The sequence below is a fragment of the Carcharodon carcharias genome, chromosome 20 (genome assembly GCF_017639515.1).
Source record: "Carcharodon carcharias isolate sCarCar2 chromosome 20, sCarCar2.pri, whole genome shotgun sequence".
Taxonomy (NCBI): Eukaryota; Metazoa; Chordata; class Chondrichthyes; order Lamniformes; family Lamnidae; genus Carcharodon; species Carcharodon carcharias.
In genome coordinates, this window is record NC_054486.1 from 96,617,644 (window position 1) to 96,645,176 (window position 27,533).

The 27,533-nt window shown below is 39.4% G+C and overlaps 1 protein-coding gene across 3 annotated transcripts in view; it reads left to right on the forward strand.

Annotated features, from left to right (window-relative positions):
• The window catches only part of trip11 (thyroid hormone receptor interactor 11), a 107,041-nt gene extending 79,827 nt beyond the window's left edge, over window positions 1–27,214 (forward strand). For all 3 annotated transcript variants that reach the window (XM_041213925.1, XM_041213926.1, XM_041213927.1), the window contains exons 17-21: window positions 10,476–10,557; window positions 12,421–12,535; window positions 14,065–14,193; window positions 18,165–18,312; window positions 19,374–27,214. In XM_041213925.1, coding sequence (XP_041069859.1) covers window positions 10,476–10,557; window positions 12,421–12,535; window positions 14,065–14,193; window positions 18,165–18,312; window positions 19,374–19,594 — 695 coding nt within the window. In that variant the 3' untranslated portion in view covers window positions 19,595–27,214. The remainder of the gene's footprint in view (window positions 1–10,475; window positions 10,558–12,420; window positions 12,536–14,064; window positions 14,194–18,164; window positions 18,313–19,373) is intronic.
• The last annotated feature ends 319 nt before the right edge of the window (window positions 27,215–27,533 follow it).

Here is a 27,533-nt window from a genome sequence, read left to right on the forward strand (position 1 = left end):
TGGTTGAAGTTCTTCACTTTAACCTGAAAGAGCAGGTAGTTCAACTAAAGTTTGCTTTGCAACTGCCAGTGCCAATGCAACTTCAGGTTTAACTGATGGAGCAACTTGGGCAAAATGTGATTAAGCAATTTTATTTTTGATGGTGTCTAAATACTGTGGTGCACAATAGGTGACTTGGAGGAAATGGATCAAAAGATGAGGCAAATATGACTTGAGTTCAGAAGAAAATGTTTTTCCCAGTAGAATAATGAATGCGAGGACTAGCCTGTCAATTGAAGTGGTTCATGCTTTGTTAATTAACATTGAAAACAAAAATCTGGACACATATCTGATTAAGAACAAGATTTAAGATTATAAGGATAAGTGCAAATGCTGGTTCTTAAACGCTGTGTGGAACATGATAATCTGACCTGCAGGGACCATGAGAATCTCATATTAAGAAAGAATTGGTTTAAGACGTATAATGCAAATTAAAACTAGATTTGTATTCAGGATGTTTCTTCATTAATTTTGTCAATGGGATGATGCCTTGTAACATATTTCTTCAGGTGATTATATGTGCTGGATAGAATCTGTGATGCAGCAAATTGTTGCATGGTCTTGGAAAAGCATGAACTTGATGGGCCAATTGGCCTTTGCAAAAGCACAAAGATGCACTGAACCAGTAAAGAGTAATAAGGGACTCAGTATAACCTTTCATGTGTGCCAACACAAAGAAACTTCGACGGCATTTGTGCTTTAAGTGATATTTAAAATGACGTGAAATTGGTTTTGGATTGCTGGAAACAATCTGCTATGCTGTAAGGTATCTGGACTGTTTTCAAACATTCTGAGGAGAGATTTGATTATAAGCATGTCTTTCTTGATTCAGTGCATAATTTTGAATGAAGTTTAAGGGTTCACCATAGAAATTGCTATTTTTTAGTCTTTTAGGTTATCTCTCTATACCAAAATTTGGGCGTTTCTTACCTATGATCCACAATGTACTTGGTTCTATTGCATTAAGAGTTGAGCTTTACCAGAGTAGGTGATGCAACAAGCAATATGATAATTCAAATCCATGCTGCAGCATAGCGAAAGCTTTCCATTTACAAGTGTACAGATCACTTTCTGGTATATGAATGAGGATGGAAATAAACTAGCATCATTAAAGGATGGGGGGAAAAAAAAGTGGAACAAAACATGGTGGAATACATTTATGATTGAGAAACTTTTTTCTCCTATTCCTACAATAGGGAAAAAGCTCATATTGACCAGCACCAGTTGTTTTACTCTTTAATAAAACATTTTTGTAAGAACTAGGTGAGCCGGCAAAGTTAACTTCAAGATTTCAGCAAATTCCGCCAGCTGAAATGATCCAAAACCAAGTTAAAATATGTGGATACTTCAATAATACAGTCCAACTAGTTTGGTAATTTTGTAGAAACAAGCAATGTCTTGAATGCATTTTATGTCAAATGGGTCAATGGCATCTGTTCACTTCTTTGTTTGACTGAACATGATTGAATACATATAGCTCCATTTAATGTTTCATGTATTGCAGCACTCAGTTTGCCAGTGATGTTTCCTGCATAACTTCATTCTTTCTTTCTATTTCATTTATAAAAAGTCTTGGCGTATGTTCTGACTTTGATTACTCAGTGGTAAAGTATTCATTGAACCACAAACAGCTGAATAGCCAAAGAAAAGCTGAGGGGGACAGGAAGGAGAGGAAAATATCGATTGAGAGTCAAATACAAACTAAATATGGGGCTCAGAATGGAGCTGCTTGTCTTATTTAATTCATATTGGATTATGCCAGTCTATTAAACCAGACCTTATTAAACCAGACCTTATCAAACCTACTCAAAACAAAATAGCAATTCTCCCATCGTCCTTGCTATTTAGGGTTGGCATACATTTTGGTTTTCGGCTTAAGTGGGAACTTTCTATATTTTTCTCAATTTCCTATCTGACATGTATTCACTAATGCTGCTGAAACTTTGCACCCATTGTGTGTTTTTGGTCGCCCAGACCAGCAAGTCCCGGTGGTTTATTTCTCTATTCTGGGGTATCAGTTTTTTTATTCAGTTAATGGATTGCTGGTGAGGCTAGCATTTGTTACCGCTCCCTAATTGCCCTTGAGAAGATAGTGGTGGGCTGCCTCCTTGAATCACTGTTGTCCAAATGGTGCAGATGCACTCAGTGCTTTAGAGGAGGAAGTCCAGGATTTTGGCCTAGCAGCAGTGAAGAAATGATGACTTAGTTCCAATTCAGGATGGTGAGTGACTTGGAGGGGAAGTTGCAGATGGTGGTGTTCCCATGGATCTCCTGTCCTTGTTCTTCCAGGTGATAGAGATCACGTGTTTAGAGGGTGTTGTCGAAGGAAGCTTGATGAGTTGCTGCAATGCACCTTGTAGATGGTGTGATGCTGCTGCTGTGTGCTGGTGGTGGAGGTTGTGAATGTTTAAGATGATGATTGAGATGCTGATCAGGTGGGCTGCTTTTTCCCAGATGGTGCTTCATGAGTGTATACTTGGAGCCACAGTCATCCAGGCAAGAGGAGAGTATTCCATTACACTCCTGACTTATGCCTCGTAGATGGTGGACAGGCTTTGGGAAGTCAGGAGGTGAGTTATTTGCCACAGAATACCTAGCCTCTGACCTCCTTTAGCCACAGTGCTTATGTGGCTGATCAGGTTAGGTTTCTTAAAGTAGTTGTATCAACAGAGAAAATGCACTGAAGAAACTTAAGAGACTAAAAGCAACAAATCCCCAGGAACTGTTGGCCTATATCCTATGGTTCTAAAAGAGGTAGTTTAATAGTTGGTGGATGCACTGTTTGATTTTCCAAAATTCCCTAGATCCGAGAACGGTCCTAGAGGATTAGAAGTTAGCAACTGTAACTCCGCTACTCAAGGAAAGAGGGACAGAGAAAACAGGCCAGTTAGCCTGACATCAGTCAGAAAAATGCTGGAATCTGTTATTAAGGAAGTCTTAACAATGCAGTTAGAAAATCATAACATGATTAGACAACATCGATATGGTTTTTTGAGGATATAAACAAATTAAAACTAACCCCTACAGCCCATCTCCATAGCAATGTGGTATACTTGAGATGCGCCCAACAGAAATATAAACTATTTATCTTTTGCTTTCAAAACAACTCTGATTCTGGGGCTCATACAAATAATTTATACCTCTAATGAAGTTAACGGCCCTCTCTCCAGACTTGCTGGTTCCACCAAGCAAGTCCTTTATTTACAAAGGTGCTTTTAACTCCTTTGATCTGGGAACTAGAAGAAATCCAGGAAAGACAGCCCATTGTTTAGTGTTTTCACACTTGCATCTCTGAACTCTTTATGTAAACATGGACTATCATTTGGATGGTATTTATCTTAGGGATGCTTATCAATTTCTCAAACCCAAATTTATCCATTTATCTTACATTTAACTCTTTACACTTTAACTCTTAATCTAAAAGTTATACCTCTAAAACGCTCTAGTTGGATAGAAAAAGGAGAGACAGGTAGATGTTAGCATACTTGAATTTCCAAAAGTCATGCAATGAGGTGCCGCAGAAAAGGCCCAAGATACGGATTCATGGTGTTTTAAGGTACTATGGACGGAGGATTTGTTAACACAGGAAGCGGAAAGCAGGAATAAATGGGGCATTTTCAATATGGCAGGCTGTAAATGTTGGAGTGCTGCAAGGACCAGTGCTGAAGCCTCAGCTACTTATAATCTATATTAATAACTTAGATAAAGAGACTAAGAGTAGTGTTTCCAAGTTTGCTAATGATACAAGACTATGTGGGAGTGTAAGCTGTAAGGAGGACACAAGAGGCTGCAAACAGATTTGACAGGTTAAGTGAATGGACAACAAGGTGGCAGATGGAATATAATGTGGGAAAATGTGAGGTTATTTGCTTTGGTATAGAACAGAAAAGCAGAGTATTTTAAAGGTGTGTAACTTCTAAATGTTGATGTTCAGAGAGATTTTGGGTGTACTTAAGAATAAAGTTTGCATGCAGGTACAGCAAGCAGTTAGAAAGGCAAATGGCTTTTGGCCTTTATTGCAAGGGACTTGGAGCACATGAATAAACAAGTTTTGTTACAGTTGTATGGGGCTTTGGTGAGACCTTGCCTAGAGTACAGTTTTGGCCTATGTATCTAAGGAAGGTATTGTGAATATCTGATTTCATAATTCATATGTTTTAGAGGCATGATTTTTAGGTTGGGGGTTAAAGGGTTAAATGTAAGATAAGTGGGTTTGATAATTTGGTCAGCATCCTTAAGGTAAATACCATCCAAAGGATAGTCCATGTTTATGTAAAGAGGTCAGAGGTGGGAACACTAAACAATGGGCTGTTTTTCCTGGGTTTCTTGTAGTTCCCAGATCAAAGAAGTTAAATGCATCTTTTTAAATATAGGGGTTTCTTGGTGGACCTAGCAAGTCTGGAGAGAGGGCAGCTAACTTCATTAGAGGTATAAATTTTTTTGTATGCATCTGAGAATCATAGAGTTGTTTTGAAGGCAAAAGTTAATTAGTTTACGTTTCTCTTGAGAGCATCTCAAGTATGCCATGTTGCCATGGAGGTGGGCTGTAGGGGTTAACTTTAATTTGCTTTTAAATTTAACTATGTGTGTTTGTTCACAGAATCAAGCAGTTCAGTTTTGGTCTTGTGTAGTTTGCAGCTCACAGAATGTTGAGGGAACAAAAGAGGGATATTAGCCACACCTGCCACCTTGAGCAGAGAAAATACTAACCTTGCTATTCACCGTGCGGAATGTGGCATGGAGCTTGTGTTCAGTTTGGAGACAGAGCTCATGAGGGAGAAAGAGAAGATTTGCAAGATTTTCCTAGATTGGACCAAGAGGAAGAGATCTACAGTAACCCTCATAGTGAAAACGAGCAGTCAAGTTGAAGGTGACAGAGAGGGAGAAAGTCTGCCAGGAGCCATAAAGCAGTTATGACCAGGGCAGCAGAGCTATTAGAAACCAAGGGTGTTTCTAATTTCCTGTTTAAGTCATTAAGCAGGAATTGTGAGTGGAGTTCAGGCTCGAGCTGAAACCTTACAAGGCAGTTATGCAAAAGTTTGGAGTTGCTCCCAAGAAAGTGGATAACCTTCAGGAACCTGATAAGTAGCCAAAGACTTTGTGGCAGAAATCATAGTGGAAAAGGGAAGACTCAGTTGAAGATTTTAGTTAGAAGTATTAGTGGTTGTGTTTTATTGTGGTTTTTGATGTCAAGTATAGGTAATTACCTAAGATCATGTTTGTTTAGTCGTGTTTGCTTTACTTGATTATTGTACAGTAAAATTCATTTGTTTTTAAACTGTGGATCTTGTGTCTTCACTCTTTCAGTAAATCACTGGGTGTTCAAATTTTTCTTTAAATGGTAATGGTCTCTATAGGAACCTTAACAAAGGATATACTTGCTTTGCAGATGATGCGTCAAAGTTTCACTAGATTGGCCCTTGGGATGGGAGGGTTTGTGTTATGTTAAAAGGCTGAGTAAATTGCGCCTAAACTCCCAGGGTGTAGAAAAATGAGGTGACCTCATCGAACCATGCAAGATTCTTAAGGGCATGACAGGGTAGACACAGAGGTTGTTTTTCTTGAATGGGAAAATCTCAAACATGGCCATAGTCTCAGGTTAAAGGGTCAATCACTTAGCTCTGAAATGAGGATAAATTTCTTCATTCAAAGGGTTGTGAATGTTTGGAATTATCTATCTTTGAGAGTTGTTGATGCTCCATTGTTGAGTATATTTAAAGCTGAGAGATTGTTTTCTCTGAGTCAAGTGATATTGGGAACCGGCAGGAAAGTGGAGTTGATGCAGAAGATCAGCCATGATCATATTGAATGGCAGAGCAGGCTCGAGGGACCATGTGGTTTACACCTTCTATTTCCAATGATCTTATCTTCCCATGTGACGGAGGAGGAGTATCAAGAAAGATGTGGTGAAAACAAATTTGTTCCTGCTGAATCAGGGAGTTGACCCTGTGGCCCCAGTTATAGACCTTCAGGGTATTTCTGCTGAAAGCAAACAGGGCAGTCCAGCAACACAGTGTTGGTAGGACAAGATGACAGGATAGCTTTATTACTTTGGGAGATATAAATTACTCAACCAGTAATAAGTGGGCAGATAGAGGGGAAGCAACTCAAGTAGGAAGCAAAGTAGTCATCAATTGTTTCCTAAGTTAACATATTGGGGTCAATGCTAAAGAAACAAATTTATTACATTGAGCCCTTAACAATATCTCTGTGATGATATCAGACATCCAGGTGGGGATGCATCTGTATCGTCGGATTTGAGTTAACTAGGCACATTAGTCCTCAGGATAATTTAATGTTATTACCAGATTTTCAGGAGTGTCAGTGTAAAAATTAAATTTATTTAAATCTGTGCTTGTATGCACGTTACTTGAATAAGGAGGGTAGATAATACAGTGAAACCTAAATGGGGGAGTTTCACAGAGAAAGTCCCGTTCACCAATCGCTCTTGAACATTTGGCTTCAAGTCCCCTGTATATCAAGTTTGAACTTTCTCCTTCCACTGTTAAAACCCCAGAGAGCAGTGCATTCCTCTGATTTTGGCCCCACTTATATTTGCCTTTTCCCCCCATCATTGGCAACCCTGTCTTCAGGTCTGGAATTCCCTTCCTAAATTTCTCCACCTTGCTGTCCTCCTTTTAAGACGGCTGTTTAAACTCACCTCTAACTACACTTTGTCAGCCCTCCCAATATCTCCTCTTTTAGCTTGGCGTCCTTTTTTGTCCAATTATCTTTTTGTGAAGAGCCTCAGGATGTTTTTCTATGTTAATTGTGCTTTATGTTGCAAATTAATATTTTTAAAATTGCCCTTAAAAAAATGTTCCACTTGGTACAAAAACCAGTAACTGCCAGGAAAGTTAGTGCATGCATAAGATACCGATCAGTTTGATAAAGTTACTATTAGAAATGTTAAAAGGGCATTAGAAGGAAAGGAAACAAAAACAGAAATGCTGGAAAAACTCAGGTCTGGCAGCACCTGTGGAGAGAGAAACAAGGTTAACGTTTCAAGTCCATATGACCTCTTCAGAACTCTTGATGAGTTCAGACTCTGCATGATTTTTCTCCAGCTCTGAAGAAGAGTCATACGGACTCGTAATGTTAACTGTTTCTCTCTCCACAGTTGCTGCCAGACCTGCTGGGTTTTTCCAGTCTTTTCTGTTTTTTATTTTGGATCTTCATCCGCAGTATTTTAATTTTATATTGGAAAGAAAGGATTGTGGACTGATGCAGTAGTAAAGCTAAAGCTTTATCAGTTAAAATGATTAAGTACTGTGCAAGTCCTTTGAGAAATTTAGCTGGACATGTTAAATAGGGAGGCCAAACAGATGGCTGAGGTAGTGGTGGGGGAGCATTTTAGCGATATTGACCACAACATGGTACAGTTTAAGTTTGTTATGGACAAAGAAATCGACAAGTTGCAAAAAAAATGTTTTGGATTGGGGGAGAGTGGATTTTAGTAAAATAAGGCAGGATCTGGCCAAGATAGGCTGGGAACAGCTACTTGTGGGGAAATCTACAGAGGAGCAGTGGGGGGTGTTCAAAAAGGAAATAGGGAGGGTACAGGCTCAACATGTTCCCTCTAGGGTGATCGGAAGGAGTAACAAGCTCCAACAACCATGGATGGAGGTATTCAGGTTATGATGAGAAGGAAAAGAGAGGCTTTTAGGTACAAGGGAAGCAAATCAGCAGAGGCATTAGTGGAGTGCAGAAAGTGCAGGGTGGAGCTTAAAGCAATTAGGAGAGCAAAGAGGGGATATGAGAAAGCTCTGGATGGTAAAAGTAAGGAAAATCCAAGATATTCTCTAAGTATATCAATGGGAAGAGGATAACCAGAGAAAGAGTAGGGCCCATAAGGGACCAAGGGGGCAATCTATGGGTGGAGCCAGAGGACATCGCTAGAGTGTTGAATGAATACTTCACGTCTGTCTTCACCCAAGAGAATGAGGATGAAGGTATTGAACTCGGGGAGAGAGACTGCGGGGTTCTTAAGCAAATTGATATAGGGAGTGACAAGGTATTGGAGGTGTTGGCAGGCTTAAAAGTGGACAAATCTCCAGGTCCGGATGATTTGTGCCCCAGACTGCTGAGGGAGGCAAGGGAGGAGATCGCAGGGCTCTGACCCAAATTTTTAATTCCTCTCTGGCCACAGGGGAGGTGCCAGAGGACTGGAGAACAGCTAATGTGGTTCTGCTATTTAAGAAGGGTTGTAGAGATAAGCCAGAGAACTACAGGCCAGTGAGTCTCACGTCAGTGGCAGGGAAACTATTGGAGAAAGTTCTAAAGGAGAGTATCTATCTCCACTTGGAGACGCAAGGTTTGATCAGGGATAGTCAGCATGGCTTTGTCAGAGGGAGGTCATGCCTAACAAATTTGATTGAATTTTTTGAGGTGGTGACCAGGTGTGTAGGTGAGGGTAGTGCAGTTGATGTAGTTTATATGGATTTCAGCAAAGCCTTTGACAAGGACCCACATGGGAGACTTATAAAGAAGGCAAATGCACATGGGATACAGGGTAATTTGATAAGATGGATTCAAAATTGGCTTAGTTGTAGGAGGCAGAGGGTGATGACAGAAGGATGCCTTAGTGACTGGAATCCAGTGTCTAGTGGCAAACCACGGGGATCTGTGCTCTGTCCCTTATTATTTGTCATTTATATAAACGACATATGACTATGTGGGGGGTAGGATTGTATGTTTGTGGATGACACAAGGATTGGCTGGGTGGTTAACATTGAGGTTGAGTGTCTTGGACTCCAGGAAGATATGGACGGGATGGTCAAATAGGCAGATAAGTGGCAGATGGAACTTAACCCTGAAAAGTGTGAGGTGATACACTTTGGAAGGAGTAATTTGACAAGGAAGTATTCAATGAACGGCATGACACTAGGAAGTTCTGTGGAGCAAAGGGACCTTGACATGTGTGTCCATAGATCTCTGAAGGCAGAGGGGCATGTTAGTGGGGTGGTGAAAAAGGCATATGGGATACTTGCCTTTATCAACCGAGGCATAGATTACAAAAGTAGGGAGGTCATGTTGGAGTTGTATAGAACCTTAGTGAGGCCATAGCTGGAGTACTGTATGTAGTTCTAGTCGCCACATTATAAGAAGGATGTGATTGCACTGTATGGGGTGCAGAGGAGATTCACCAGGATCTTGTCTGGATGAAACATTTAAGTTATGAAGTGAGATTGGATAGATTTGGATTGTTTTCGTTGGAGCAGAGAAGACTGAGGGGTGACCTGATTGAGGTGTACAAGATTGAGGGGCATGGACAGGGTGTATAGGGAGCAGCTGTTCCCCTTAGTTGAAGGGTCAGCCATGAGGGGACATAAGTTCAAGGCGAGGGGCAGGAGGTTTAGGGGGGATGTGAGGAAAAACTTTTTTACCCAGAGGGTGGTGACGGTCTGGAGTGCACTGCCTGGGAGGGTGGTGGAGGCGGGTTGCCTCATATCTTTTAAAAAGTACCTGGATGAGCACTTGGTACGTCATAACATTCATGGCTATGGGCCAAGTGCTGGTAAATGGGATTGGGTAGGTAGGTCAGGTGTTTCTCACATGTCGATGCAGACTCGATGGGCCAAAGGGCCTCTTCTGCACTGTGATTCTGTGATTCAGATAGATATAAGGATTAGAGTATGGGTGAAGTGTTGAGTGTGGATACTTTGCATTGATTTTAACTATTGATGATAATAGCAAGGTGCCAGATCAGAGTCCTGGTAAAATTGATTCCATAGGAATAAATGCAGAAATTCTCTTGGTTAGGATTAAAATATTCAAGGCTGATGGAACGACTGGACTCATGACATTTACCCCAGAGTGCTTAAGGACATGGGAGGTGAATTAAGCAAACCACGAATAGATCTGTTAAGATCTGGGCTAGTTCCATTGTACTGAAGGAAGGCATGTATTGTGGTCCTCATATTTAAGGAGGAGAAGAAATCAAATGCCTGGAGTTGTAGGTCTGTTAGTCTCCTGTAAGTTGCAGGGAAGTTTCTGTAACGCATTTTAGAGATATAATTTATGTGATTCTGGTAGAACTGACAGTTATTGGAGGCGAGGAGCTTTGCCTCACTAATCGGAATGAATTCTTTAATGAAGAAGCCACATTAGCACTGCTTATATTTTATGATCCTCATGCCTGTCTTCAAATCCATGGCCCAATCTTTCATTTGAATATTCCACTGGCATGAAATATTCCAACAAAGGGGATTTTCTCTGTGAAACTGAGCTTCAACAGTTCTAGCATTGCTGGAACTGTAGAAACTCAGCAAAGCGGAGAAGATGTGGGTAACTTGCAGGACTGAAACACTTGCTTCTGACCACCTGTTCTGTTTAGGGCAGCTTTTGATTAAATTGTATTTCCTCTTCATGGCAAGTGACTGTCCTCTAACCCAAAGGAAACCTCCCGCCATGAATCTTTTGTATTTCTTTTATAGTTGTGGCTCAACAGGACATGTTGGATGATGCTCAGAAAAAACTACTGAACCTGGTCAACAACAGCGAAGGTAGAATTGACAAGTAAGCACTGATGTTCATCTTTATTTTGGAAATGTATGGACATTTTCTTATGAATAAATTAATAGTTAGTTTGCAGTCCTAATGTGGCTGTGCCCTAGCAAGAGCAGCACCTCTAATGGATGATTTTGAGTTACGTCATGCAATAAAAGGAGATTTCTGATTACGTAGCATTGAAGTAATTCGATTTGAAAATGTAGCAGTAGGTTAATCTAGCAAATTATCAGGAAGCAAAACATTAGGAAACATTTGACTTTCATTGACACTTACTTGAGCAACTGTTACAACCTACTCTTTGTCTCTTGACTATTATCATCACCGTTTGCCTTTTCCTTTTGTCACTTAATCTCTTGCCTTCCACCTTACCACAGACTTCCCCTTCTGTTCTTTTCTGGACTTCCCTGCTTAAACCTGTTACACCTCTAACTTTATTCCAATTCTGACAACAGGTTATCAACCTGAAATGTTAGCTTTATTTTTCTCTCTCCACAAATGCTAACTGGCTCTGAGTATTTCCAGCATTTTCTGTTTATATTTCAGATTTAACAGCGTTCTCAGTATTTGACTTTTGTAACAGCCTAGTGTTAGCTTGAGCATTTTCTCCTAGGACTAAGTGTAACATTTGCATTTTATAAAGTTCTGAATGTTTGTTGTCAATTTATGAATTGTTGGCTCATCATCTCTTCACTTTTGGTTTGAAGCTCTCATTTTGGTTGGGGTTCTTCACTGATAGTGAGCTTTTTTCAATCATTGAAAACAAAAATCTGAATACTGAGATCATCTGCGCTCTACTAATCCCAACCCACCATGGTTTCTTTTTGTGCCTTCATATTTCCAACGTGATCTGCCTTCCTGACCTTGATTGAGGTACAGCTCATAGCGACCAGTAGCTGTTCTCAATGGATGAATTTGGGCAATTTTTTTTTATTATGGACTGTTTCACAATAAAAAGCATCAGACCCAATGCCCAATCCTGCACTTGTAGGATGTCTACATGCGCATGTTTTTCTGTAGCTGTCTCACACCATTTGGTACATATGTTCATTGAAATAATGAGGAGAATTTGCTGTTGCTTTACAATATAGACAAATACAGTGATAGAAAAAATTGCATTATTTTATTGCTTCTTCAGTTTCCTGATGGTCCTGAATTGCTGTTATGTGATTCCATAGTTAACTGTATTCTGCATTATCTAATTCAAGAAGCCAGTCTGTATTTGTGAGCCCAGTCAGGTATTGCCAATGACTATTCACCTATGGGGATCAATACATTCAAGTTGAATCTTTGTTACCCAATATTCACGCATGTATACTGTACAGCAGGGGCCCAAGGGATAGTCATTACAAATGAGAATTCCAGTTGATTACTTACTTTCCCCCTCATTGCACCCCCTACCTTTTACACCAGAGATTGCTAGGCAAATTGTTGTACCCCTCTACTGTTGCCACACTTGAGATCAGCTAACTTCTAACAACTTGGAGCCTATATCTATGGCTCAATTGCACACCATAGGGTTTGTTTAACCACAAGGAATTTGCAGGGATGTTAAAATGGTCAGCACTAGCCTCACATTTCAAACAGCAGGAGAATATCAATTATAAGTTGATTCTATATTTGTTGAAATGTCCTGAAGCAAATATTGAACAGTGAATGAAGCAGGTAATCGTGAAACACAATTTTGATAACTTTTTAAAAAAAAACTTGCAGGATTTGTCACCTGAATTTAACAGCTCAATTTACAATGTCTTGGAAGGCGTATTTTTAAAAAGTATCATTGAAGGCCTTGTTATCTTGCATGCCAACCAACACAAGTATGGATTTGTCATTTGTGTTCATGTCACTAAGCGGCTCTCATTTCTTTTAAAGGGTCCTGATGAGAAATTTGTTTGTGGGATACTTCCATACTCCAAAGAACAAACGTAATGAAGCAATGCGGCTATTGGGAAGTGTCCTGGGGCTAAAAAAAGAAGAGATTAGTCAGGTATGACAAAATGATCACTGCCGTTTCCAGTGCAGTTAGTAAAATTGCAAGGGCCTTCTAATGAACTTAGCCTTGTTTGCTTGAAACCAAAAATCCCACCTAAGGTACTAACCTTTCTGTTTTTTGTTGTAATATGTTTTCTACTAAACTAATGCAAGCTGTGAACTCTTACTTTAATGTTAGTTTTCTTTGTGTTCCAAATCTTCAGTAATGTTGCATTTTATATTTTTCTCCTCTTCCAACTGTAACATTCCTATGAAAGTGAAGTTTTTACTTTTATTTTGAATGGAAGATTGACTAGACATAAACCAGCCTATCCACATATTAGAAATACTATCACCAATACAATAACTTCATTTCAAGTCACCAAGTACGGGAGCTGTGGCTTTGGGCAGCTTCTTTTGATGCAACTCACTTTGGCTGAGAATCACGAGACAGTTCTTGAGCAGTTAAGACCAGTATTGTGTCAGAATTTCAAGGGATTCAAACATGATACCAATTGATTACACAGCAGAAATCAACACATTACAATGCCTAGGCAGTAATGTACAGTTCCAATAGACCACATATCACTGGAGAGAGTAGCATGCATTGTCTACTTTTTGTTCAGTTTCTTTAGCTAGATGTGTGTTTTGCTCCTGCCAGCACTATATACAACCCATATAAGTCTCCTTGTCCACAACTCCTTTATACCACAAAGTGCTAGTCATCTGACTCAATAGGTACAATCATTTTTGTCCACACGTGTTCAGATTCTGGTTTTCCTGCTTACCTTGTAAGTTTACGCATCCTCAACTCAGTTGTACATAGGTACTTCCTACTCCTATCCTACGTTTTGAAGAGGCATCCTGTGGTTTCCTGCCCCTCTTTGGCTGCCTGTTGTTTCAAACTGTTGTTCCATTTTATCAATCTTTTACAGACAATAGCAATTGTCAATGTGGCTCATAGGTTTCGGTTAGTAATCACCAGCAGTTCCCTGAGACTTTGTTCTTACAGGAATTCTGCACACACATGCAGCCTACATTTCAGAATTGCTCAAACTACTGTATTTCTGAAACTAACTTGAGTTACTGCAACTTTAAAGTTACTCATTACTGTATTATCAAAAAAAAGTCCTAGGCTCACAGCAGTATATCAGCAAATGAATCTGTACAACCATTATTAAATTAAGCCTGATAATCTTATCCAACATCTTGAGGAGACCTAACTCTTCTGACATTTTGTACCAATTCCTCCATAATAGGATATATCTGTCCTCAGCTCCACATTTTGCAGGTATCCACATTTGACATATCCTCACTTATTTCGCATAACAATTTGTTAACCACAATTTATTCCTATACACATTGCTAACTACATGCTATTTAAAATAGAAAAGAGAGAACTTATTCCATGCTCTTATAGTTGACAGAAACAAAAATGAAATGCTGAGCCCTTGCGTCAGGTCAAGTTGATGGTTGTATTTTCTGTCATTCAGTTGTAATAGTTTTACATTTAAAAATGTAACTTGTGTGCTATGTTTTTACTAGCTCTTGGATAGCGAGCATCGTGGTGTTACTGGATGGGTAACTAGTTGGCTTGGCGTTAAGCGAGTTAGTGGAACCCAAAGTTTCCCAAGTACCCCCCAGAGGCCAAACCAGCACACAGTCTTCAACAGTGTAAGTTCTGCTCTCTTTTCATATGTTCTCATGCATTGCCATTTTAAAAAATGCACATTATAGGGACCAAAACATCCTCTAGATTAATTTGGCCTCATTTGTAGAATTGCATTCAGTTTTGGACACTACACGTTAGGAATGATATGAAGGTGGTAGGGAGGGAGCAGAAAAGATTGATGAGAATGGTTCCAGAGATGAGGAACTTCGATTACGTAGAAGGATTAGAGAAATTGGGACTGTTCGCTTTCTAAGTAAGGTATAGCCTGTGATCATTCTCGTATCAGAATTGCTCCTAGTATAGAACACTGTGGAATTCATAGGAGTAATTTTATTGTGTTTATAGGAGTTTCATGGGATATGTCGATCAGGATGCTCCACTCAGCTGATGTATGGGAGCAATTTTTAAAATTGTCTCATGTTTGTGCAGTACATTATTTTCTGATAGCAGTAAAATTATTAGCAGTAAAATTATAAAACCTTGACCTTGGCTTAGTGACAGGATTCAAGTACAACTCCAGACACTTGAGCAGAAAATCCAGGCTAACATTTTGGTGTGCAGCATTATGGAAGAAGCACTGTACTGTCGAAGGTTCAATAATCAAATAATTTGTTAAACCATGGACCCTGTTAACCCTTGCAGATGCATGATAATGGATCTCACCACATTTTCTATGTTGGAGGTATTGTACAATTGCAAGTCATTGTGGTAGTGCATTCCATATTGTAATAAATCTTAGTTTTCTGAATACTTTTCAAAGAACAGCAAGAAATTTCTGCCCGCTGTACTGGCCAATACTTATTCCACGATGAACATTGCTAAAAATAGATTATTATTCTGTAATTACCTTGCTTTATGGAGTCCAAATTTGTGCCTATTGTCCTACAGTGACTACGTTTCAGAAGTATTTCATTGGCTATAAAAGCATTTTGGAACATCTAAGTTGATGGAACAGTTATAAAAATGAAAAGACTTGCATTGTATATTGTATAATATTAGTCTCGTGTATGCACAAACTTTCCATAAAATTTTCCATCATTGTAGTAGGGGTCATGAAAAATCATTGTCAACCAGGATTAAGGAAAATCCCAAGGCCTTTTTACATATGTAAAAAGCAAGAGGGTAGCCAGGGAAAGGGTAGGCCCACTCAGGGACAGAGGTGGGAATCCGTATCTGGAGCCAGACGAAATGGGAGAGGTACTAAATGAGTACTTCTTATCAGTATTCACCAAAGAGAAGGACTTAGTGGTCGATTTGTCTAGGGAAGAGTGTGTAGATAGCCTGGATCATGTTAAGATCAAAAAAGAGGAGGTGTTAGGTGTATTGAAAAATATTAAGGTGGATAAGTACCCAGGGCCAGATGGGATCTACCCCAGAGTACTGAGGGAGGCAAGGGAGGAGATTGCTGAGTCCTTGACCGCAATCTTTGTATCCTCACTGGCTACGGGTGAGGTCCCAGAGGACTGGAGAATGGCCAATGTTGTTCCATTGATTAAAAAAGGTAGCAGTGATAATCCAGGAAATTACAGGCCGGTGAGCCTTACGTCAGTGGTAGGGAAATTATTGGAGAAGATTCTTCGTGACAGGATTTACTACCATTTAGAAGCAACTGAGCGTATTAGTGAGAGGCAGTATGGTTTTGTGAAGGGGAGATCGTGTCTCACTAACTTGATTGAGTTTTTCGAGGGAGTGACAAAGATGATCGACGATGGAAGGGCAGTGGATGTTATATACATGGATTCCAGTAAGGCCTTTGACAAGGTCCCTCATGGCAGACTGGTACAGAAGGTACAGTCGCACAGGATCAGAGGAGAACTGGCAAGATGCCTACAGAATTGGCTTGGTCATAGAAGACAGAGGATAGCAGTGGAAGGGTGCTTTTCTGAATGGAGAGCTGTGACTAGTGGTGTTCCACAGGGGTGAGTGCTGGGACCTTTGCTGTTTGTAGTATATGTAAATGATTTGGAGGAAAATGTAACTGAGCTAATTAGTAAGTTTGCAGACGATACCAAGGTTGGAGGAGTTGCAGATAGTGAAGAGGATTGTCAAAGGATACAACCGGATATAGATCGGTTGGAGACTTGGGCGGAGAAATGGCAGATGGAATTTAATCCGGACAAATGCGGGGTTATGCGTTTTGGAAGGTCTAATATGGGTAGGAATTATACAATAAACGGCAGAACCCTTAAGTGCATCAATGGGCCGAGGGATCTGGGTGTACAGGTCCACAGATCACTGAAAGTGGCAATGCAGGTGGATAAGGTAGTCAGGAAGGCATATGGCATGCTTGCCTTCGTTGGCAGGGGTATTGAGTATAAAAGCTGGGAAGTCATGCTGCAGCTGTATAGAACCCTGGTTAGGCCACACTTGGAATATTGCGTGCAATTCTGGTCGCCACATTACCAGAAGAATATGGAGGCATTGGAGAGGGTGCAAAGGAGGTTTACCAGGATGCTGCCTGGTGTGGAGGTTATTAGCTATGAGGAGAGGTTGGAGAAACTCGGATTGTTTTCACTAGAGCAATGGAGATTGAGGGGCGACTTGATAGAAGCTTACAAAATTATGAGTGGCATGGACAGAGTAGATAGTCAGAAGCTTTTTCCCAGGGTGGAAGAGTCAATTACTAGGGGACATAGATTTAAGGTGAGAGGAGAAAACTTTAGAGGAGATGTGCGGGGCAAGTTTTTTACGCAGAGGGTAGTGAGTGTCTGGAATTTGCTGCCAGAGGAGGTGGTGGAAGCAGGTTCGATAGTGGTGTTTAAGAGGCAGCTTGACAAATACATGAATAGGATGGGAATAGAGGGATACGGACCCCGGAAGTGCAAAATGTTTTAGTTTGACAGGAAATATGGTCGGCGCAGGCTTGGAGGGCCGAAGGGCCTGTTCCTGTGCTGTACTTTTCTTTGTTCTTTGTTCTTTGTTTGATCATACCTATCTGTGATACTCAGGTTCAACATTCATTTTGCTGGACTCTGATTGCATTTTTCAAGATTGGTCCCCACATGATGACACAGTTTCTCATTTACCTATGAGACCTCCCAGCTGCATCTTCAAGATAGGTGGCAGTGTTCCTCATTGAAATCTACCTTGGGTGTACAGGAAATGAACCACAAGCCTGATGCTGACTTTCATTTGCGCTGTTGCCATCTCTTTTCTCTATTTTCATCTCTTGTTTCATCCCTTCACTTACCCCCTGCTCTTCTCGCCTCCACCACCACAAAACTATTGCTCAGGAAACTCCTAAGAAATCTTGTGTGCATTTCTCTGAATTTTTTTAAACTAAGATTTATTACAATATGGAATGCACTACCACAATGAATTGGAATTGTATAATGCCTCTAACATGTGGGGAAAGAAAGCCAATGAAAAGTGCTAAAAGAATGACGCTGAGCCCAGTTTGGCGAACTAGGACAGCTAATTATTCGTCTGATTGAGAGGATGAATTTTGCAAGTTTTTCAAGGCAAAGAGTATATCTGGAGGGAATTCAAGAAAGTAGGACAAAGGCAAAATTCCAGAAATTACAAGTACAGAATGAAATTTAATTTATATAATGCCTTTCTTAGCATCTCTATGTCCCAAGATTCTTTGCCATCAGTGGAATACTTTTATAAATCACCCCCTTGTCTTTATGTTGATATCCAAGTCAATCCTGAAGTTGAGGAAGGGATTAAGTTAATGCATGAGGAAGAATATTAAGCAGTACGGAGATGGAATGAAAATGGGATTAAGTAGATAACTGGGATATGAAGTTAATGCATAAGCATGGCGAGACAAATGATCTCCTGCACTATTGAAACCTCTGGTCTTTGTGATTCTGATACATGGCCCTCTGTTATGAATCTAAGTAAATCTTCAGGTGTGCAAACTGGTTAAAAACGAATTCATTCAGACCATCATGGTGTGCTTTATTAGAGGTCTTTGTATTGATGCAGTGTATTATTATATCAAGTACTTCTGCTTTTTTCTCGGCAGTCTTTCTCAGAAATGTTTGTGAAGTTCCTGGAAGTAGAATCTCGACCTTCCCTTCCTGCTCTAAAGCTTCCAGTTTATGATATACACTCAGTTGGAGTCACCTCTGGAAGCAGCCAACCATCCATTAGTTTTTCTGGCCATTCTGCAGGTACAGGCATTCAAAGTGTTATGTTCCATATTTCTTCTACAGTTAATATTAAAACATAGATGGGTGCAGTTCCACAAATAACTAAAAGTATCAATGTAGGTTAATACTTAGACTTAGTTCCTCCAGTCCCATGGGCAGCAAGACTCCTCCACCGGCGCTGGCCCATCCTCTTGTGCTCCAGCCCAGCTGGTGTCCCATGTTTGGAGCTCCTCCTTAAACGTACTTCGCCAGGTCACCTTTGGCCAGCCCTGTTGTTGTCTTTTGTCTGGTTTGAAAAATGCAAAAAAAGCACTGGTGCTGTCTAGAGAGAGAGAAAAATTTCTCTGCTTCTCAGTTCTGTTAATCTTATAACAAATCTTGGTTAGACCACACTGGGTAAATGAGTAAGTTTGACTCCATATTGTAAAAACAGGATAGAGAGACACTGGAGAAAGCAAAAAAGATTTACAAGCATGATGAGCAGGGGAGCAGGACTAATAGAATAACTCTTTCAAAGAGCTGGTGCAAACTCAATGGATCGAATGGTCTTCTGTGTCATTTCATTCTGTAGTTTATTTCAAATGATTTGAATTCCTCCTTTATTCGGTTGGCTATCTGTTATAAGAACTTGATTTGTTGTGTTAATCTAAAGCAAAATACATTGTTATTGTGTCCTCCCAATGCGGAAGGTAAAGGAAGAGAACTTTTTATTTTACTTTGATATCAGCCGATAAAACAAAGCCATTTGTCTGAATGTTTAGCTCCCAAGCAGAAAGTTTTCAAACAAGCCGTAGGAACTTCCACTTTTGAACTATCCCAGTGCTGAGTGCCATGTGTTTTGTTATACTGCCTGGCCTTGTTTGCATTAACTGGATTTATTATAACTTGTGGCCCAGAGTTTGGTGGCAGTATACAGTTACTTAAGTGTTTGAAAATATTTATAGAATAATCATATTTCTGCAGTCCCAATTATTGAACAGCAATAGCTAGATATACAGTACAAATTATTTTTGCATTCAGTATCTTGTTTAATTGGCACAGTCATTATTATCATGAATAATACTGCTGAATTTTATTTGCAGGTCCACCAGGAGAAGGTTCAGTGAAAAAATCTGACTCCAACCCTTTCTTGGCTCCACGATCTGCCGCCATCCCTCTCATCACATCGACAGTCTCTAGTGGTGCTGGGGCCCCCCATCTCCTCATGAAACCAATCTCCAGTGCCCTTCCCACCTTCACACCTCTACCAGTGTCTCCAGATTCCAGTGCTGGGGCTGTACTTAAAGACCTCCTCAAACAGTGAAAGAACTGGAGTAATCTACTACAGCACTTTAAAGTGAAATGACACTATCGACTCTAGCACAGAGAGGCCTTCTGCAGTGTGTGCAAAGTCTCCCGAGCGTTATTTACATCTTGTAAATGTGCTTCTTTCAGTTACACAAGCTAAACCTACAAAGGTTGCAAAGATGCCAGCCCACTTGGGAAAGGATTGGCCCAAGATGTAGAACACTTCCCACCTCTCCAAAAACATAATTACAAATACTTATACTAAGCAAGTGAGGTGAGCATTATTACTGACTGCAGGTACAGGATATCTGGCACTTGACTGCGATCTGTGGTTTTGGGTAATTACAGTTCAAAAGAAATTTACAGATGCTGCTGAGTTTCCGTATCCCTTCACAAACCTTATGGGATTTCTATAGTTGTACACAGTAATGGATTTCCATACAATCCTCTCTTGGGAAAAATAAAATCCCTTCGATAGAGTTCCAAAGAAATACAATTGCAGTGTTGCGTACTTGAAACCTACTATAACTGGACTGCCTCTTGTAAGTTATTGTGCTATTATATGTGGTACCTGCCATGGTGGTAAATGGTTTCTTTTACTCTTTGTTGCTGCATTTGACTATATGACTAAGGTAGCACCAGTGGTGGCCAAGCTTTGCTATGGTTCATTTTTCCTTTGTTTTGGGAAGAGAAGTGATTATCTCCCTCTCCCCCACCCCTCACCTACTCCAGGAAGCTCGAGAGATTTGGTGATGAAGCCCCTTAATTAAAAATTAAATCTGCTAAGCAGCCGTGAATCTAAATATAAATGAAAACATTGGTTTAACAAGGGAGGTTTTATTCTTCCTGCTGTGAATGGATGAATTCTACATAAATCAATAGAAATCTCCCATGATTGTAAAGACAAAGGCCTTGTAACCCATTAGCATTTTTTAGTTTTGAACTGTCAGGAATTTGGCTACATGATGCTTGTTTGAATCTTGAAATGAATGTTCTTATTAGACGATGGAGACATCTCAGACCAACATGTGCCCCCGAGGTTGTTTTTTGTTTGCTGGGTGGATTTGTTTTGAGCATTTCTAGTGGTCTGTTGTGCTTCTGAACATCAGACTTTCAGTTGGATCCCGGAGGTACAAAAGATTTCACTGAACACTAAAATTGGAATAAATAACTTGGGCAGATACTTCAGCTGCATGGGTAAAGAGTCGCAATCTTTTTCAGTCATGCCTGGAGAGTATAATCTTAATGTGTTTAATGTAGGTTAATGCCAAGGGATCTGTAATTTGTGTGCAGATGATGTTGGTCTAATGATCCATCACGTTTTGTATTATGTTTCTGTTGGAATAATTTGTACGATTCTGGACTTCAGACTGTGGAGTCACTCCAGGCCTTTCTATTGCACATTATTCTAGTTACCTCTCACTGTATCAGTGAGAGAGACAGCAATCACCAGCCTACAACAGAACTCTTTGTATAAATTGTTTGCTGTTTCTTGTGTTCCATCTGACATATGTCTACAGATTTATAGCAACTGTTTGAGTTCTAAGTTATCCATCATTAACTTAATGGATTGACATCTGGTGTGTAATATTGTGATTAGCCTAAACAGTGGCATCTCTTGGATATATTAAAATTCATTACAGTAAACTCTAATTTTGTCAAAAATATTCAGGTTCTTTATTAACATGATCTGGGAGTTTCTGTGTATGTGTCAAAATACAAAACATTATCAAAATCTAAGAGAAATTAATTCTCGGCCTTGGGGTTGTGTATTTTTTTCTGTATTTTGCCACTTGAGTTATTTAGCATTGAAAGATTTGAGAATGGACATGATAAACTCTTTGGGCTCCTGAAGCTCAACTCCTCCAAAACTCATTTGTGACTAATAATGAAACTAATTTTATTTTCCTGTTTGTGGCTCTAAGTTTATTTTTCTCCATCTCTCCTGAAAATGATGACTTGTTTTTTCTGGGTGTCATTCCATGGCTGTGGGAGGCTCTCTCTTATCTTGGCCAAGTGCCTTGCTTCTTTGTAAGTGGATGCGGTGACTGTCGCGGGCTGGTTACATGCCAACAGTGCCACAGCTCTCCCAGTACCGTCCACACATTCCACCTGGGGTTAGAATCCTAGTTGGGCTTGGAATTTTAAAGCAAATCTGTGCAGGTGACAAGCATCATCGGCCCCGTAAGATTTACACTACTTTCATTATATTAGATCACTGAAGATAAAAAAGCAAAACAGAAGCAATGATTGTTAAAACTATTATTTTAGAAATGTAGTACAATAGTTAAGATGTGAATGCAGCTACCCAAAAGGATGATGTGATGCTTGACTTTGTATAGAAGCCCTATTTTTTTGATGTGGTGCCAGCCTTGGATTGCATCTTGAGTCAGATGAAAGATTTGCATTTATATAGTGCCTTTGTGTCACCCAGGAGGTTGCATAAAGTTTTCCAGCCAATGAAATACTTTTGAACTGAAAATGCTGCAGCCAATTTGTGCACATCAAGCTTCCACAAACAGCAATACGAAAATGTTTATTTTGGGATGTTGCTTGAAAGATGTATGTTGGCCAGGACAGAGGGGATAACTTCCTGTTCTTTGAAATAGTGTCATGGGAACTTTTATATTCACCTTAGAGAGCAGACAGGGCCTTGGTCGGATGTTTCATTTGAAAGATAGTACCCCTAATGATGCAGCACTCCCTCAATACTGCACTGGAATGTCAGCTCAGATTTTTGTACTCCAGTATTTGGAGTGGGACTTATCCACAGCCTTCAGATGAGAGAGCTACCAACTGAACCTTGGCTGACATTTTGAAGGTTTAAGCTCCACTCCAACATATAATCTAGGCAAACTCTTCAGGGCATTGCTGGGGGAGTGCTGTACAGTTGGAGATGCCACCTTTCAGATGAGATGTTAAACTTCTATTCTCTCATTAGGCATAACAGATTCCACAGCCCTATTTAAAATAGAGTTAGGGGAGTTTTCAAGTTGTTCTGGCCTTTATGTATCCCTCAACCAACCTAACTTAAAACAACTGTTCACCAAATTCTTTGTCTCATTGCTGCTTTTGGTGCCCTGCTGTGCATGCGTTGGCCAACTGCATTTTCTACATTACAACAGTGAATACAATTTAAAAAACATACCTCATTGACTTTAAAGCACTTGAGATGTCCAGAGATAATGAAAAATGCTATATCAGTGCATGTTCTTTCATTTCTCAGCTGCGAATATTGGATGTACCATAGCTATTGCTGAGCCTGTAAGCTTGAACTCTGAAACTTATAAAGGGGAAACACTCAACCAATTGACTCATCCAGGGAATCCTTTTTAATTTTTGAAGTTGTGCTGCACTCTTGTCGAAGATACGATGATAAGCATGCAGGACATTGCAGCACTGTCCAGAGTTTGCATCAAAAGCTTCTAATTCAAGTGTAACATCGGCCATGCTCAGAATAAAGCTGTGTCTCAACAATGGAACTTAATCTTAATTTCAGAGGACCAGTTATATCACTTGACCTGTTTCCACCACCGACCATTCCTGTAACTTCTCTGTGAGACTGTTAGTATAGCACCATTGCTTTCACCCCACCTTCTCATTGGAAGGCATTGCATCTCATCTTGACAGCTCACAGTTAAACAAGCAGAAATTTGGAGAGTATATTCGTGTTTATCTGTGAGGCTGAAGAACTTAGATGAAGGATGAGTATATTCGTGTTTATCTGTGAGGCTGAAGAATTTAGATGAAGGATGACCTGTCAAGAATGTGCATGACACAAAGAACATCAGCCTTTCACCAATTGGACGTCCATTTGAAACCAGTGCTAACTCCTGAGATTGAAGTTACCTGTCAATTGACTGAGTGACTTCAGTTTCACATGCATGCTTTCTTACTCAAAAATACACATAATTTTGTTCTTATAATTTAATACTAGCTTCACTCTTAAATACCAACAAGGATAGCTGAGGATTTAGAGAAAATAAAGCATCAGTTATAGTGAGGCACTGGATGCTTTGCTGAAGTCGGGATTGAGGCACTTTATTGGGCTGAATTAAAACAGCTCTAGAGATGTGTAATTGAATTCACTCTGGGCAATATAATGAAATATATGGAGCTGGACCAGTGTTCAAATAATAGGCTGGGATGCTTCTGCTTGAATTGAGCATTTACACACTATGCTGAGTCCAATGCTGTTGTAATGCCTTCCAAGCAGCTGTGTGCAATGGAAAGGAGGCTCTTTTAATAGTTGAGCCTTGCATTTCAATAGATCTTGAACATGTTTACTCTTACTTGTGATAAGGAAACATGGCTTGTATGCTTACTGCAATTCAAGTCGTGCTGAATTTTATAAAAAAGCAGATGGATTCAGCTATCCTGTTTTATAAAAATTCCAAATAGGCACTTTTTTAATGGTTCTGTGGATAAATGCACTAAATAATGTCGTGCTGAGCAACACAGCCCAGAAGGGCCCAGATTTGATTGGCGCTGGGCAGCAGTGGGGGGGCTACAATTGGCCTCTTATCTCTGGCCCTTAGTGAAAGTGTGGATATTGATGTGGTCATGATCGGATTTTGCTTGAAATCCCATCCGATCTCCACATAATCTACTTATCTGCTGACATTGATTGCTACCAGCTCTGACACAGAAAGAATGGCCACTTGGATGAGACATTGGAAGGGTACCAAAACTTTGCTCAAGGATGAGATGCAGTCAGAAAAGATGATAGGAGGGTCAGTTGGAGTGGAGATTTTTATGTGCAATTTTTTTGTTTGTTTGTTTTTCAATGCATTTAGCAGGAAAGTGAATGTTTCATTCAATGTTAATTCTTTTATACGTCTTTACGTTCCACTTTATTCTTTCTTTCTCAGTTTCCCCCATTAAAAATAAATAAATATAGCTATATATTTTGTAGTTTCTTTGTGAACATGTTTGCAGTACATGTCTTTGTCAGTAGTAAGCTGTTTTTATTGTCCCTGATGATTGTACCTTACAGCTGAATTGTGCTTCCAGCAAATTAGAAAAGAGTTTGTTTTGTTCCATCTATGAAAAAAAATTGTGGGACAATTACTTTTTGAATTGTTTATAAAACATATATTTACTCCTCAACTGTTGAGATATGTTTAATATTGTTACAATTTGTTTTTGTTGAAAATAATTGTTAAAAATGTTTATGTTCATTCCAGTTAACCTTTCTCTCAATTCTATGAAGCTTCATAATGTCAGATTTTATAGCCATAAGATGCCTCTGCCCACATGGAAAGAGTGCATGTCAAACTAGCTAGTGGGAAAAATCCAAAGAAATGTGTGCAATACCATTTAATACAGTGTTGCAGTTGCTGTGGGTATTTACTGAGACATGTGTTGAGCCAAATATTGTAACTGTTTTGTGCAAGTTGAAGGCCAAATTAATGATTGCCATAGGATAAAATTTAGACAAAGATAGTAGAGTAGGATGGTACACTCGGCACACAATTGCAACGGCTTGCATTTATATAGCATCTTTAATGCAGTAAAACATCCTAAGTCACTTCATAGCGTTATCAAACACAGTTTGGTACCAAATTACATAGGGAGACATTAGGATAGGTGAGCCAAACCTTGGTCAAAGAGTTAGGTTTCAAGGAGCATCTTAAAGGAGAGTAGAGAGGCCTAGAATGCTTTGGGTCTAATCAGCTGAAGACATGGTCACTAATGGTGAAGCGATTAAGATCAGGGATGTGGCAGAGGCCAGAATTAGAGGAACGCAGAGGTCTCAGGGCTGTAGGGTTGAATACAATTTGAAAGTCCAATCTCAGGCAGATGTTGGGGTGTCTCTTCAATTTCTATAATCTACACATTTACAGCACAAAAGAGTTAATCATTTGAAAATGAGTAGTCTATAGGTGATTAACTGGTATGGGAAATGGAAATATCACTGGTGCATAGAGGGAATTTTTTCTGGACTTTGTATTTAAAAGGGAAGAAAACCAGGGAATGATTTACAATGCAAAATAGTTCCCATATTATGCACTTTAATCATAAAGCTCAAATATTAGAAGCACTATGTTGAATCATCACAGCAGAGACTCAATGGTTTTAATCAAACGTAAGTCATTTTAGCTGCTCAACAGATGGATGTACTAATTCATTAGGGTCCTGGATGTTGATCTGAAGCGTGCAGGCATTTTAAAAGATATCTACCATCTGAGTAATACTCAAACAGTGCAGACATGTTACCAATCCTTATGAATCATTGCTTGTATTAATTTGACAGGCCAGTTGGGCAGCTGTAAAAGGGCCTCGCATTCAGTGTTAATAAGATATCAATCACCTTGATTGCTCCTTAACTTTTTACCTTGCTTCCACATTGATCTTCCAGCAAAATTAGAAAAGAAAGGGCCAGTGACTGTTTCCCACAGAAATAAATTTATAGGACAGCGAAATTTTGAATCATTTACAAAATATTTATCATTCTATGTATTTAATATTCAACCTTCAATTGTACCTTGTTCCTGCATAGCAGTTCCAGGAAAATTTCCAAAAAATGTTCAATGTTGACCCATATAAATAAGATTGTGGGACTGCTACCTTTTAAAAAGTGTGTTTACCCACCACATGAAAGGTTGTTTGGCACTCAGCCATTAGGGCGTATATCATACTTATAACAACAGTTTATTTTTGTTAAAAATTATTAAATAATACGCCCTCTTTAGCTCTTTCTCACAGGAAAGTCTCTTCCCATACAAACTAAATTAAGCCATTATACCAATGAGTTCACTACAGTAAAAAAGTCTAGAAAGAACCTAATTCAAAATGATAGGTTACCATTATAATAGAGCATGGGACAGGAAATGAGTACTTCAGACTTCTGTTAAATTGTTAATAAATTAATGAAAAATTAAAAGTTTAATTATTGTTAAATAATCAAAGTTCATACTTCCTCATTGCGTACCCTTCTGTTTCAATGCATGTTGTTGGGGCTTGAGGAGGCGAAAGGGTGACACATCGGTGCTTGTGTTCAGGTTGACCAGGAGGACTTTGCCCACAGTTACTGCAAAGACACAACTCTTCCACTTCCCAAAACAAATGTCTTGCCTCAGTGAGCACGAAAAATTATTTTGACATTAATTTGTGCTTCTACAGTACTAATCATTTTAACATATGCAAGCTCTCATATTTTGACCAGCTTCTGTGCAGTATTAAATCTTAAAATTGAATGCTTTAAAAGGGATTAAACTTTATGCTTTTTTGATCTAGAGGGCAAAGAATGCATTACCTTTTTGGATTCAACATTATGCAATGATAGCATAGTGTAATGGAACATGAGAATCATTAAATTAGCTTGAGTGTTAATGCTTTTATCACAAGATTGGGTTAGATTGGAAGTTTAGTAATATTGTTTAATGTTAACGTTGGCATTCATATTGGGGATTACAGGATATGAGCATAGTCATTTTACATAAAATGATGTTTTTACAAAACTGCCATTTTTTGCTGTTTTGCCCACTGTTTGACAAGTTCTTGGTGTGTGGTGCCATGGGCTATTTCTGATCATTGTTTTTGCATAAATCTGTTCTAACTGGTACCTGACGCAACTGCTGTTGCCGTTCTATGAAGAATGTACATAATATATTAAATATTAATTTGCATAGTATTGCCTGTATCTGTCTCTGTTTTCTGAATATTTTGATGCTGACAATTTTGTGTAGAGCTGGAAGATGGCTGTAAATATAGCATGAAGGTATATCCTGACTGGGAGCTGTAATGGGAAAGTAGTGATATTTTAATATGCAAATACAACGATGGGCACTTATAAATGAATAAAATATTGTCTGTCCACCATTCTTAAGAGTTATTTCTAAAGCCTCTGATGGTGAGAAATCCTTTTATGGGGACAGCTTTTATCTAATTTAGAAACTGGCAGAGAACCACTGTGATCTAACTAGCCAGTCTGCAATTTTTTTTTAAAAAAG